Genomic DNA, 15906 nt, shown 5'->3' with positions numbered 1-15906 from the left:
TTGACTAAAGATGTTTCACTCTTTTTTGGCCTCCATGGTTTCTGATAAGAAGTCAGCTGTTCATCGTGTTGTTGTTGCCCCATATATGATGTATAGTTTTTCTCTTGCTGCTTTCAATATTTGCTCTTTGTCTTTGGTTTTCAGCAGTTTGACTGTGATTTACCTTGATACGGGCTTCTGTTAGACTTTTTGATATCATCTAACAAGTCCCCAGAACGAAACTAAAACCCAGATGAGTTGAATTCGACTGACGACAATCCCATGTGTGTCAGAGTAGAACTGTGCTCCACAGGGTTTTCAATGGCTGGTTTTTGGGAAGTAGGTCACCAGGCCTTTCTTCCAGGACACCTTGGGGTGGACTTTAACTGCCAACCTTTTGGTCAGCAACTAAGCACTTAACCATTTGCACTACCCAGGGACTTCAACAGCTTCCCAAGGCTCTGTTAATATTTTCTAATCTCTTTTTTTTTCCTATCCATTCTTTACCTTGGGTTCTTATCTAGTGCTGCTATAACAGAAATACCAGAAGTGGATGGCTTTAACAAACAGATTTATTCTGTCATAGTCTAGGAGGCTAGAAGTCCAAATTCAGGGTGTCAGCTCCTGGGGAAGGCTTTCTTTGTTGGTCCTGGGGGAATGTCCTTGTCATCAATCTTACCCTGGTCTAGGAGCTTCTCAGCAGGGACCCCAGGTCCAAAGGACGTGCTCTGCTCCTGGCTCTTCTTGCTTGTGGTAATGAGGTCCCTCTCCGCTCTGTTCACTTCTGTCTTTTATATCTCAAGAGAGATTGACTCAAGATACAACCTAATCCTGTAGATTTCTTCCTGCCTCATGAACATAACTGCCTCTAATTCTGCCTCATTAAGATTATAGAGGTTAGGATTTACAACACATAGGATAAATACATCACATCACAAAATGGAGGACAACCACACAGTACTGGGAATCATGGCCTAGCCAAGTTGACACACATTTTGGGGAGACACAATTCAACCCATGACAGATACTTTCCAATGATCAATCTCAGGTTTATTAGTCTTCCCTCTGCCATGTCCATTCAGCTGTTAGGTCTAGCTAGTGAGTTTTTTATTTTAGAAAATATATTTTCTAGTTCTGGAATTCCCATTTGGTTCTCTTTTACTGTTTCTTTTTCTCTGCTGAGATTTCCCACTTCTTTACTGAGATTTTCATTCACTGAAAATACATTTACTTATTGAGGATAATCATAATATCTTCTAAATTTTTTGGTCTCTTAGTTCTAATGTTTTGTTCATCCTGGAGTGGGGTTCAATTTATTTTATTTTCTCTTGAGGATGTTTTCCGTTTCCTGATTCTTAGTATGATGGATAATTTTGGACTGTATCCCAGACGTCACGAACGTTAAGTTGTGGAAATTCCGTATCCTGTTATTTCTTTCTGATGAATGTTGTTGCTTTTGCTTTAGCAGGTAATTTTCTTGGCTGGCCTTAAACTGCAAACTCTGTTCCTTGGGCAGTAGCTCCAGTCTCAGTTCTGACCTTTTATATTTAGCTGGAGGAAGAGTCTGTCCTGTGCATGCATGACTCAAGGTTTAGTCAGAGAAGTGAGTAGACAGAGTTTGGGGATCACCTCTAGTATTGTCTCCACTGTCTTCAGCATTCACAGTTACTGAGTTCACTTTTTTGGTTTCTGAGGAGAAAAAGACTATGGAATTTCCAACATTTACCCTTACCTCCACTGTGTGCACCATGCAGACAGCACTTAGCCCCAGGTGAAACCTGTGAAAAAGGTAATTCACTTGCATGTTCCCCCATCTCTCCTCTTCCAAGCGAATGTGAACTCCCCACCAGCATCTCTGTGCTTCTGTTCACTCTCTAGTACCTTCAGGTGGTTGCTTTTTGTATGGTTTCCAGGTTTAATAATTGTTTTCCGCAGTGGGTTGCTGTACGGCAGGGTCTTAGTCTGTCATACCCAGAAGCAGAAGTGACTTCCATGCTGCTTACATTTTAGTTAGGAGAGGTAGACCATAAACAAACAAGATGATTATTGCTTGTAGTACATGCTGTGAAAGAACTAAATAAGGCTGATGTGATAGAAAGTGACAACTTTGGATGAGGTTGTTAGGAAGGGTCTCTAAAGAACTCTCGTTGGAATTGAGACTTAAAGAACAGGAAGGATTTGGTCATGCAAACAGCTGGGTGAGAAATGTTTCAAGCCAAGCTAACAGCCAATAGAAAAGCTTAAGATGGGAAATGAGGAGGCCAGGATGGCTGGGGCATACTAAGTGAAGGGAAGAATGATAGACGATGAGGTTGGAGAGGCAAGGAAGGGTCTGATCGTCTAGGGCCTTGTAGACCTTGGCAAGGATTTGGGAATTAATGATTCTATACAAGAAAATGCGATTACTATGACTATAAGGGTATGCCTACCAAACAGATTTGACCACTCATATTGCTGTGTTAGAGTAGCCCATCATTGAAAGTCTTGACTGATGGGTAGTGTGGCCTTGGGATTATACGACCTGTTAGCATTGTTGGAACAAGACCTACAAGACTACGCAGAATGGATTTCTGCAGTGTGTGGGAAGTTGAAGTAAATGTGTTCTAATATCTGTTCTGCTTCTGAGGTTTTCCAAGACCATGGCAAAGAAAACGAGTTGGACTGCATCTAGAAAAATATAAAGGCAATTAAAAACACAGTTTAAGAATGAGAAACACAAGTAGAGTGGAAAGACTGTAGTCGAATGAAGAGTTGTGCCTTGATAGGAAACGATTTTGCAGGATTTCTGCACTTGAGCACTTGTCTTCAGTTTTTAAACTTTATTATGTTAAAGCGAGTACATGCCCATTGATCCTGTTTCTCTGGGGAAAATTTAAGACTCACTCGGCCCTTTCCTTCTGTTTAGATGACAGTGCCTCTGCTGCAAGTAGCATGGAGGTGACGGACCGCATTGCTTCACTGGAGCAGCGAGTCCAGATGCAAGAAGATGACATCCAGCTGCTCAAGTCAGCTCTGGCCGATGTGGTTCGGCGGCTGAACATCACCGAGGAACAGCAGGCCGTCCTTAACAGGAAGGGACCGACCAAAGGTGAGCAGCTTAGAATCACAGGAACAAGAGCAGATCTGGTTTCATTGAAGGTTCTTTCTCCAGGAGAGACATTGCACTCGTTAGTATTGACAGAATCAAAGCTCAGAATAACAGCAGAACACGCTCGCTGTATCCAAATCATCACACCAAGCATGGCAATATTTTTGGCTCGCTGATGAAATGTGTTGGTGAATTGTATAGCCCAGTGGTGTCGATTTGTAGGTGATTGGTATATATTTGTTGGGTCAAGAAAGGAACCATCCAGGGTGAACTGTTGAGGACAATTTTTGGTTGAGATTCTGCACAATGGAGGCAGCTTGCAATAAGAAACTGTGGGCTCCTTTTGGAGGATGATCCACCCAGAAACTTTTTGGGTAGCCTTCACCTCTTTCTCTGTTCTCAGCTTTTACCTTCCATTCAGGTCAGCACAGCAAGCACTTCATTGATCATATACCCCATGGGAGGCTTTGAGCCAGGTACGGGGACACGGAGTGGCTGGCCTGTCCCCTGAGGAGCTCAGAATCTCCAGCTTTATTACTGACTTTTTCCTCCTTTTCAAGCTGGCGAGCTCCTCCTGGACAAAACCCTCTGTTTCTCTGTCTCTACTGTCCATGAGGACACAGCCCAGTCCAGAGTTCTGTACCTGGGTTTTTTTTTTTTTAAATTTAGATCACCCTTGTCCCCGTGGCTCCTAGGAAGGAGGCAGGTGGTACAGTGGCTAAGAGCTACGGCTGCTGACCAAAAGGTTGACAGTTTGAATCCACCAGCTGCTCCTTGGAAACCCTATGGGGGCAGTTCTACTCTGTCATATAGGGTTGCTATGAGTTGGAATTGACTTAACGGCAGTGGATTTGATTTTTTGGTTTATCTGTGTATTTAATACATTTTGGAGTCCCTGGCTGGTGCAGACTGTTAACACACCAGGCTGCTAACTGAAAGGCTGGAGGTTTGAATCTACCCAGAGGCGCCTTGGAAGAAAGACCTGGAGATCTACGTTTGAAAGATCAAAGACACTGAAAACCCTGTGGAGCACAGTTCCATCCTGACACGCATGGGATTGCTGTGAGTTGGAGTTGACTCGACGGCAACTGGTTTAAATACCTTTTTAGTGACCTGCCTCTTAAATTTTTGGAAATAAAATGCTTCATAAAACTTTATATCCTGCTAGTTAGTACTCTCATATCTACTTCTGACTGGGATACATTGTTGAGCCTTTGCCAGAATCATGTTTCCTTATGGCCATGTCTAGAGAGCACGACTCATCTTGACTGTAAGATCCCTTTGGGTCAAACATTCTGACATCAGGCAGACTTAAAGGGCATGCAAATGACCCTTTAAAAATACCTTTTTAGTTTGGGTGTTTGCATTGAACAAATTCTTTCACAGTTGACATATTTCCCATGGAGTCAGGAGAGGGTGCTGTCTGTAGTTGCACGTGTGAACTTTTTTCTCAAGTGCTCGGCTGCAGTTTCCCAAACCTACTTTGTCCTTCAGGTTAGGTATCACTGGCTGCAGGCGGGATCTCCGTGCTGGGCAGATGGCTACATTTTGAACAATCCTTTAATGTTTTTCTCCTTTTGATTTACCAAGCGATTAGTTTATCTTAAACGGAAACCGGGTTTCTTTAGGTGTTCATGACCTACTCAGCTTCCCAAAAATAAATCCGATGACTACTGTATCCTAAAGGGTAAATTTGAAGTAGTTGCTTTATATAAAACTTCAGCCTTCTAAAACTTCTTTATTTCTAGACAATTAGAAGAAAGGGGGTTTGACCAGGAATTTTCTTTTCTTGATTAGGAGTAAAATTTTTATGTTTATAAAAACTTCTTGGGAGAGAAATAAATTTTCATAGTTATCAGATGTTTCTTTATAGCATTCTTTTCATAGGTAAAGTAAATCAAAGCGGGATAGCCAGCCTGGCACACAAGAAACAGAGCGTGGCCGTGATAACAGGAAAGCCAGTGAGGGGTGGTAGCCCCCCAGTGGAGTGGGCATGTGATTCTTCTCCTCTGAGTGGACTCAAACTTCCAACCTTCCGGTTAGTGGCTGAGGGTGTTAACCATTTGTACCACCCGGGGACTCCATAATCTGTGAAAAAAAAAAAAAAGAAATCCACCAAAGCCATTACTGTTGAGTCGATTCCAATTCATGATGGCCCCATGTGTTCGAGTAGAACTGCTACATAGGATTTTCTTGGGTGCAGTCTTTACAGAGGCAGTTCACCAGGCCTTTCTTCCATGGCGCCACTGGGTGAGTTTGAACCTCCAGCCTTTATGTTAGTAGTCGAGCGCAAACCATTTGTGTCACCCAAGGACCTTATAGTCTGTGTTGTTGTTGCATGCTGTCAAGTTGATTCCGTCTCATAGTGACCCTACAGGACAGACTAGAACTCGAGGCTGTAGTCTTTATGGGAGCAGATCACCAGGTCTTTTCTCCCTTGGAGCCGCTGGTGGTTTTGAACCACTGACCTTTTGGTTAGCAGCCAAGCACTAAACCATTGTGCCACCAGGGCTCCTGTGTAGTCTATATAACCCATCCCATTGCTGTCAAATCATTTCCAACCCACAGCGACCCTACAGGACAGGGTAGAACTGCCCCATAGATTTTCCAAGGCTGTAGTCTTTATGGATGCAGACTGTCACATCTTTGTTCCGTGGAGCAGTTGGTGGGTTTTAACTACCGAACTTTCAGTTACCAGCCAGGTCCCTAGCCACTGCGCCACCAGGGCTCCTTGTAGTCTGTATAGAGGGAACTCTATCTCAGAATCGACTTTTTCTTGGTAACATTTTCCTGTCCCTGGACTGGCCTTCTGGTACTAATGATCCACCTCTCCTTAACCTCATGATATTGCCCTGGGTTTTAGGATTTGCTCAGTTTCCACATAATCTCCCCCAAATTTTACTATTCTCCTTTTTCCTTTGGTGTTCTTTAAATATGAAGAAGTGTGTTGCTGAGTCATACATCTTAACCAAACAGAACCTTAGCCTGCAAAATTAGCCTTTTTTATTTTGGATTTCCTTCCGATAAAAAGATTTGGAATTTTTTTTTTTCTGAGCTTGGATTACCATATAGCAGATAAAAGAGAATCAAATAGAGTTTATGGAAGCGTATATCCTTAAAATTCTTGCTAATGTTAAATATTTTTCAGAGTTGGGTACTGGGATGAGAATGCTCACTCCTAGCGATATGCAGTGAACCGACACTGTCATATGTTGGTATCGTGAGTATAGATACAGACAAAAATGCTTTGAGCAGAGGAGCCCATTGCAGCTTTATGCGTGCGGAAGAAAAGCTGGATAGGTAACAGTAAGGGAACGAGAAGCAGCCTGTTGGGGCACGGCTAGAAAATTATGGTACCACCATATGATTGAATGTTGTGTAGTCCTTTAAAAACTGTTTGTAAATTGTTGGTGACGACAGGGGAAACGCTCATGTATTACATTAAGCGTCAAAAGCAAGATATGAAACTATGTCCTGTATAATTTCAGCTAAATAAACAAAATGTATGCAAACAAGGTTGGAAAGAAGTGTACCAAAAGTTATCAGTGGATTTTTTCTGTGTGGCAGGGTTGTAAATGGTTCTCGTTCTTTTTTTATCCTTTTAGTTGATTTCTAAATGTTCTGTAGTGTGTTTCTTAGTATTCAGAAGAAATTTATTTTTGAAAACCCACTTCTTTCGTTCTTCTCACTGAATCTGCTCTCTGATGTACTGAGGTCAACAAGCGTGCTTATGAGAAAGTGCAGGAAGCTGGAGTTTGCTTCCATGGGTTCTCCTGACGACAGGGAATGGCAGTTTGGAGTAAATGAATAATAGAGCCATTGTGTTCAGGCATGGTTCATGTCCATTCCAGTGCTCGGGGAGTGTACAGGCATTTACATGTAAGACGTAGATTAAAGTATAGTCGTTCCGTGTCTCTGGGCTATCTGTTTCGTTAGGTGTTAATCAGTGAGTAGTTCTTATTTTTCATTTTAAATTTTGCTTGTTTGTTCAGAATGTAATTTGGCAGCTTGACTTTAAAAAAAAAAATATTACCCTTTGCAGACTTTTTATTGGTTATGTTAATAGCTCCATTAATTAATAGATCAAAAAAATTACTGAATATAACCAAAAAGCTTCTGCTGAGGAGGCTGATCAGCACATCAGTCCTGCCATCCCAGGACGTTGAAACCCTCCAGCCTCAGAGTTAGCTTCCTCAACCACTGTCAGAAGGAAGCTGCAGACCGTCTGAACATTAACACTGATATTCAAAATAATATTTGTAGCTACTGTATATTGATTGACTGTGTGCTGGACTTTGCAGTAGATACTTTGGATTGTTAACTCACGTAATCTCTCCAGGTCGTATTATGCCCATTTTACAGATGAGAAAACAGCCTCTAGGAGGGTGAATAATTTGCCCCGGGATACACAGCTAGTTAGGCACAAGACTGGGGCTGGACCCCAAGGCCTGGCTGACTCTGAGCCTGTGTTCTTTCTGCCACCCTTGTTGCTTCTCTGCGTCTGCCTCTCAACAGTATTATTTAGATTGGCATTATTCAAATCAACCAAATACTTAAAAAATTAATAACTGCATGACTTGGAACAAGAGCTTCTTTTATTGAGGTTTAATTTGATTTGCAAAGTATCCCGGATACAGGAGATGATATTCAGCGCGGCATTGTGTGAAATGTTATGTTGTGGCAGCTTCACAAGTTTTATTAGACAGGTGCAGCTACCAAATTAAAAAATTTCAGCTCTTTACTGTGAACGAAATCGATTAATAATTAACTTAGTTCTTTATCTTGCTTAATCAAAATTAGGATGCAGTTTTTTAAATCTCTTTCTTACCTACTGCGCTTTCTCCTGACAAATTCGTGAATTATGGAAAATCACTTCCTCTTTCTCTTAGACAGAACACCCTGTAGTTTCCTGGGTTTTCCTCATTAATTGCTCTCCCCTGTTTAGATAGGTGTTCTGTAGTGATCTGTAGAAAAGGGTTAGTAGATGTATTTCGTTTTTCAGAAACTAAGGAAGATTGCTTTTAAACTTTGTATTACGGAAATAGTCAAACATATACAAAAGTAGAAAGAAAAGTATCTTTTACCTGCTTCATCAGTTACCAACATGTGGTCAATTTTGTTTTATTTATTATCCCCCCCACTTCCTCTCACGCCGTATTGGATTATTTTAAAGCAAATTTAAGGCTTAGTATCATTTTAGCTATAAATATGTCAGACTGTGTTTCTAAGATAGAAAGATTGTCTTTTTGAAAATCCACAATACTATTATCATACTTAAAAATTAATATTATTCCTTAATAGAGTCTAATATCAAATCGGCATTCCAGTTTCCCCGGATGTGTCATAAGTGACTTCTTGAAGGTAACAGCTTTATTGAGATATAATTTATGTACTGTAAAATTCACCCTTTTAAAAGTATACAGTTCTTTGGTGTTTAGAACACGCACAGAGTTGCACAAACATCACCACTATCAAATTTTAGAGCCTTTCTGATCACTCCAAAAAGATAGCCCGTGCCTGTTGGTCATTGCCTGTTCCTCTGTCCCCTCCACTAGTCTGCTTTCTGTCTCTGTGGGTTGGCCTGTGGGGGACATCTTCATGTTAATGTGGTCCTTTGTCACTGTCCTCTTTCACTTCCCATAATGTTTCCAGGGTTCATACATGTTATAGCATGTATCGGTGCTTCATTCCTTTTTATTATCGAATCGTGTTACAAGGCTGTACGACAGCTTGTTTATCTACCCAAATGGTAGGCATTTGGGTCATCAGTAAATGACTTTTGCAATCAGTTCGTTAATGTCCTTTTTCCCCCCATATGTATTTCCATTATGTCAAAGTTTAATGTTACAAGATTGTTGTACTACTAAATCGTGAGAATTCAAATAAATAAGTGTGCTACAGTTGACACCCTCAGCTACCTGTCAAGCAGTATGTTAAAGCTGGATTCATGTACATTTTTATAATTTCAAAATCTTTTAAAAATAATATAATAAGAGAATTTAAAATCTGCTGTAAGTCTTCAGATTTCTGGCCTAGTAAGTCATTAAATAAAGCTTCCAGACGATGATGTGAGTTCATTCCTCAGTAACATGGCCTGCAGTAAGACTTCAGTGGCAAAGACCCATGCTTTTAAGGGAAACTATATGTTTCAGAGTTCACAAGAATGTGTGGAAATTTTTTTCTAAATATTTGTGTTCCTAAATGAAATCTTTAGAATCTTTTGTTTCTCTGTTGAGCATCTAGTCCTTGGCTTAATACTTGTCCAGGTATACTGACCTTGGCAAAAGGTAGGCACCCACCAGTGTGATGTCAAAAAGTAACCTGCAGGTACTGTCTAGTGGCACTGTCTATACCCCCCAACTGGGACACTTTCGTTGAGACCCTACTCCTCTGAGGGATGAACAGCGCGATATTCACACATCAGGATGGTTTTACTCACCGTTGGCTTCACTCGGGCCGGTAACAAGTCTGCACCTCCTGAACTTGACGCAGAAGTTGACTGTAGAGAAACGCAGACTCAGCGTCGCTGGTCGCTGCTGTTCTGCAGTGTACCCATTGAACCCCAGTGAACACACTAGGAAAGGACCAGAATTTGGCAGCCACTCTGGGTCACTTTCTCAAGTCCCTTTTAAGGACTAACAATTAATGGTTATCTGTTAAAGAAGTGCCACTTCCCCTGTCTTTGCTCCAGCTCTCCTAAGGAATAGCGTATGGACAGACCAAACTAATGATATGCTGATATGTCTCACGTCTTTTTTTTTTTTTATTATTATTAAAAATTTTCCCTCCCGAATATGCGGTCATATTATAGGGATAGCAGCTAGGGTCATATAACAATGTGTGTGTAAATTTTTGTAAGATAAATTAAACTTGAGCTGTAAACTTTCACCTAAAGCACAATTAAAAAAAAAAATTTCCCTCCTTTATCTTTTTCTTACCACTTATTTTTAAAGAAAGTGATTGATTTGTGCTGTAGAATTTACCATATTATTAGAGACCATAATCTAGGCATCAGGGGAACTCATTACTTTTGAGGTGGTTGGTACTTCTAGGCCTTTTCTGTGTACAAGACTAGGAAAGAAAGAGAAGACTAAATCATGAGTTCATACTGTTATTTCCCATTCAGATTTAAGATTATAATGTTTATATTTAACTTCTTTGATTTTGTGTTCATGTCTGTTTATCCTATACTGAAATCTTGATTCTAAATTACATGAATATAATTATTTATTGGCTTTATCCTAATGTATAGAAAATAGTTTCAAAATAACAATGCCACTATTATCATTAGAAAAATTATTACTGAAAACATTTAAGAAATTTCTACAATTCTTTCTGTCCTAAACCTATATCCCATTAGGCATCACTAATCAAATTACTGTATTTTAAAATCACTTGACATAATTTTTCTCTGTGTGGTTAATTCTTCCCTTGATAAGTGAGATTTTTATTTGTTTCATTTTATTATCAATTTTTAGGAATTTTTTATTTTGGTTTGATTTTGTCATATAATTATGTATAACATTTACATGATTCCAAAGCCAACACAATAAAACAAGGTAGACTCAGAAAAAGTAAGCTTCCACACCTGTCTTCTCTACCCTGTTTCCACCCATTTTTTACAGGTAACCATTTTCATTAAAATATATATATATATCTAAGCATATATGCATACCCCTGCCCCTTCCTAGATAAAAAGCCTACTGCACACACTTCTGTACCTTGTTCTTCTCACTTAACAGTATGTCCTGGAGGACATTCTGCTGTGGTATGTAGATCTTTCCTTTTTAGAGCTGCATAGGACTTCCATTATGAGGATGTACCATCATTTTTGTTTTACAAATTAGTGCTGCAGTGATTGGCCTTGTACATACACCATTTTGTATTTATGCCAATGTATCTTTGAGATAGATTCCTAGAAGCGGGATTGCTGGGCAAAGCTAAATGCACCTGTCATTGTTCTGTATGTTGGTGATAGTTAGGATAGGACTGTTCCCCACCGCTTATGTCTTTATCTGCTTTGTCTCACATTCTCTTACCAGGCATCTGAAGTGGGTTGCCTTCTCTAATCCCAAAGACGGTCTTCTTTTAAATTTTGAAATAGATAATTAGGAATTGTAAGTTCATAACGGTCAGATATTATGCTAAAATTAAACTTTGGGTTTTTACACATAATGACAGTAATCGTGCTTTGAATAATTAAACTTATTTCTAAACCTAGTGGGAGGTTTTACTTATAGTGTGCATTGAGTTATTAATATGGTATATGTTCAAAGGGTCTCCTCATCTTTAGATTGTAATTCAGTATCAGTATAATATTGTGATATGCATTAGTAGATGTGACTTGCTATACTTGCATTTCTATATTTGCATCAACAGTAGTTTCAAAAATATACTGTCATGGATAGTATTTCTTGAAGTGTGGCTATAACGAACCTATCATTTATAAAGATGAAAAAAAAATTCATTTCAGGCTTAACTGTGGATGTTTTTAGACCTGAGACCTGAATCCTCAGTTAGAACAGGGGATTTTCTGTTACCAAACTGTGGGGTTATTTCGCAGGGAATTGAACTCAGGGTCGTTTATAGAGACTCATAAGAAATAGTATGAAACGTAGCAGGAAATTGCTGACTGTAAATACCGTACATATTACTGGGAACTACATGTGACGGATTGAATTGTGTCTCCCCAGAATATGTGTTGGAATCCTAACCCCTGTGCATGTAATCCTATTTGGGAATATGGTTTTCTTTGTTATGTTAATGAAGTCATATCAGTGTAGGATGTGTCTTAAACCTACTCACTTTGAGATATAAAAAGAGCAGATTAGGCACAGAGAAGCCAGTTAGATAGATAGATGAGGGGGAGGGGGTTAAATAATGCTACTTAGAGATCACCCGGGAATGCCAAGAAGAATACTAGATTAGCTGAGATAAGGATTCCCCTCCCCCCCTCCACCCCGTGTTCTCTGGTGGAAACCCCAGGTTCTTATCTGCGTGACTAGTATTGGCCAATAAACAAGAGACCGAGGTGGGAGAATAGAAAAGGCACCTTTATTTCATTGTATGAGAAAATGGAGTCAGAGCTTCTTGCTGCCAAGACTGCTCGCCAAGGACGGGCAGACAGGTTACTTTTAAAGGGGTTTACAAGTAGGGAGTTCATACAGGTTACATCAGCAACATTCTTAATCATGCTACACAGGTGCAATGGGGTTTGCATATAACCTCTAAGCAAAAGCAGGATTCAAATGCAAAAACTGGGTGGGGTGGGGAGGGGAGGGAGCCCAGCAAAGGGAACGATTTTGCAATTCAACACCGTAGGGGAGGAAGCCAAGTAAAGAATACAGCGCTGTGGGGGTTCTGTCTGACCCAGAACCATCAGAGAGAGCCTTCCTCTAGAGCTGGTGCCCTGAGTTTGGACTTCTAGCCTCCTGAACTGTGAGAAGATTAATTTCTGTTCAGTAAAGTGACCCACTTGTGGTTATTTCTTTTACAGCAGCATTAGCAAACTAAGACACTGTGCCTCCCCAGCCAAGAAGTCTGCTGACTTCAGCTCCCTTGCCTTCCTTGCTGCTTTCTTCACTTCTGGTGACTCAGTGGGTCTGTCTCCGTGGATTTCTGCAGAGTGGCTAACTTGCATAAAAACTTAGAACACTGAGTTAAATGAAAACATAGTTTTCCAGAACACTCATCTCACATGAAATAGGATCATAGATTTCAGAGCAGGAAGATACCTTAAAAAAGATTTATAGACTCTGAATTATACATGTAGAAATTGTTGAATTGGTGTATGTTTTATTATGTGTATTTTCACCACAATAAAGAAATAAAAAATTTAAAAAAAAAAAAGTTTTGTAGACCAAACCCTTTACTTAATGGATAAGGAAAATGAGGCCCAGAGGGACTGTCCTGTAGTTGCACTGCCAGGCAGTGACACAGCTGTGACTGAGCCCTGGCTCTGACTCCCGGGCCTGAGTCCCTCCCCTACACTCTACTGCCTCGCTCCCATTGCCTTGGCCTGAGTATGAGAAGCACTGGTTTTCTGGGGGAGAACCTGTTCTCTGGCCTTATTCTAACTCTCCCTGTGCACAGGATCTAGCCCGGGGCACTCACTGAATCTGATTTGGCCTCAGGTACCTCTCGATCATAACTTACATGCTGCATTTAATTCTTTCACATTACATTCAGGATACTAAATTGCACCCTGATGTCCAAAAAGGAAACGATGGAGCATTTCATAATCTGGATGTAGCCATGGTTACTAACTACCACTTCTCCTGTGCCTGCTATGTGGTAGGCACTGTGCTGGTATTAATGAGTAAGGATGCATACTCTGTTAAAAATAAAAGCAAAGAGATTTATTGAAGGGTCAAGACAGTTCAAATTGGGCACACGTGTGTTCTCACAAAATGAAACCAAACACTCCAAAGTGGTGGAGTTACAGAGGTACGTTTATAACGTAAAATACGCCATTCTGATTGGAAGTTGTAAGCTTAGGTAAGCAGGAGGCAGGACAATGCAAATTGGGGTTGGGGGGGCTTTACACTGATTGGTTGGATACACAAATGTGGCTTATTTGGATTGGTTAGTTTAAAGAGATGACTAAGGGGGGGTTTTACAGAGTTGTCAGGTGCATTGAGTTGGTTCCGACTCATAGCGACCCTGTGTACAACAGAAGGAAACACTGCCTGGTCCTGCGCCATCCTCACAATCAGTTATGCTTGGGCCCATGGTTGCAGCCACTGTATCAGCTCATCTTGTTGAGGGTGTTCCTCTTTTTCACTGACCCTCTACTTTACCAAGCATGATATCCTTCTCCAGGGACTGATCCTTCCTTCCTGATGACATGTCCAAAGTATGTGAGAAAAGTCTTGCCATCTTTGCTTCTAAGGGGCATTCTGGCTTTACAGGGTAGTCACAAGTTAATTATCTTAAAACATTTCCTGAGGGCTGCTGAGGAGATACCTGATAAGGGTCTTGTGTCAAGACCCTCCCTTAGGAACATTCTTTCCAAGTCATAGGAGCAGAGCTGAGGCAATGGAAGTCAGAATTAGTGAGATTGAAGATAAAGCACTTGACATCAACTTATTTGAGGAAAAATCAGATAAAAGGATTTAAAAAAATGAAGAAACCCTAAGAATTATATGGGATTCTATAAAGAGGAATAACCTATGAATGATTGGAGTACCAGAACAGGGGGGAGAACAGGAAATACAGAGAGAATTGTTGAAGATTTGTTGACAGAAAACTTCCCTGATATTGTGAAAGATGAGAAGATATCTATCCAAGACACTTATTGAACCCCACATAAGGTAGATCCCAAAAGAAAGTCACCAAGACATATTGTAATCAAACTTGCCAAAAACCAAAGATAGAGAATTTTAAGAGCAGCTAGGGATAAATGAAAAGTCATCTACAAAGGACAGTCGATAAGAATAAGCTCGGACTACTCAGCAGAAGCCATGCAGGCAACAAGGCGATGGGATGACATATATAAAGCCTTGAAGGAAAAAAATTGCCAGCCAAGAATTATATATCCAGCAAATCCATCTCTCAAATATGATGGCAAAATTAGGGCATTTCCAGATAAACAGAAGTTTAGGGAATTTGCAAAAACCAAGCTGAAATTGCAAGAAATACTAAAGGGAGAAAAAGGTCGAGAAGGGAGAGGGTTGACATGTCGTGGGGTTGTTAACCAGTGTCATAAAACAATATGTGTACTACTGTTTAATGAGAAACTATTCTGTAAACCTTCACCTGAAGTACAATTAAAAAAATAAAAGTTAAAAAAAAAAAATACTAAAGGGAGTCCTCCAGTTAGAAAATCAGTAACATCAGAAAACAACCCAAGACTAGAACACAGGACAGAGCAACCAGATACCAACCCAGATAGGGAAGTCACAAAAATCAATCAAAGGAACATTCTTTCCGTGTCTTTAGTTTAACCACAGAGAAGAACATTTTCTTCGTTATGTACTTAATTCCATCTGAGGGCTTGATGGTTGCAGGGAAATAAAAGCTGAGATGGAGTCAGGCGTCTCAATTTTGGAAGTCTCACAGGCAAAGAAGCTGAGACTTGGACAGGTTAAGTGACTTATCTATGTCACTTAGCTAATCGGGAATGAGCCTAGTCCTGTCTGACTCAAAAGTCCTTGGTCTTTAAAGTAACCTCCCCTGAGGTGGGATTCCAGTCATACTGGTACCCCTCCAAACGAATGCATTCTAAAAACATGCCGTGTTCTGCCTCTAGGAACAATCAAGCATTATTTAAAACACACACACACCCCTTTATAAACCAGAAGATTGTCTCATATCTTAGTTCCATCTGGAAGCTAGGGACTCCTTTATCTTAGCACCTGAGGAGCAGGAAAGTGTGGTTTAAACCTTTCCTGGTGCTGTTTCTCTGATGGATGCTTTAAGAAGATTGCTTGTTTAAAAATGCTTCGTTACAGATGCTCTTGCGTCCTGCCGTCTTCGTGATCCCATCTCGTTCCCATTGAATGAATGTTTTCTTCCAACAGTCTTTATGACAGCAGCCTCTTTTGTTTTAGATACAGAAACATGGAAGAAAGTTGGTGTGATGTCATGTGCAGAATAGATATTTAATATATTGGTGGTGGTGATTATCATGCTGTTTAAGAAGTCAGTGCTGGCCGAACCCTAGGATATCATCAAGAAGGATGGAGCAGTGATTGAATCTTGCCAAGGGAGAGTCTTTCCAGCTTCCTTGACATTTCAAGAGTGGTCACCGCCCCCTCCTTCTCCCCTTCCTCCTCCTCTTCTCCCTCCTCCTCCCCTTCCCCCGTTCCCTCTCCCCCTTCTCCTCCCCTCCCTCCTCC

The 15906-nt window shown here is 40.6% G+C and overlaps 1 protein-coding gene across 3 annotated transcripts in view; it reads left to right on the top strand.

Moving 5' to 3' along the window:
* The first annotated feature begins 2880 nt into the window (after positions 1-2880).
* Positions 2881-15906, top strand: part of EML1 (EMAP like 1) — a 93749-nt gene continuing 80723 nt past the window's right edge. For 2 of the 3 annotated variants that reach the window (XM_004376729.3, XM_004376728.3), the window contains exon 1: positions 2881-3067. In XM_004376729.3, coding sequence (XP_004376786.1) covers positions 2911-3067 — 157 coding nt within the window. In that variant the 5' untranslated portion in view covers positions 2881-2910. The remainder of the gene's footprint in view (positions 3068-15906) is intronic. The other variant, XM_012555649.1, reaches the window with a different exon arrangement.

This window comes from Trichechus manatus, unplaced genomic scaffold, assembly GCF_000243295.1.
Source record: "Trichechus manatus latirostris isolate Lorelei unplaced genomic scaffold, TriManLat1.0 scaffold00045, whole genome shotgun sequence".
Classification (NCBI taxonomy): domain Eukaryota; kingdom Metazoa; phylum Chordata; class Mammalia; order Sirenia; family Trichechidae; genus Trichechus; species Trichechus manatus.
This window is presented reverse-complemented; position numbering and strand designations above follow the sequence as displayed.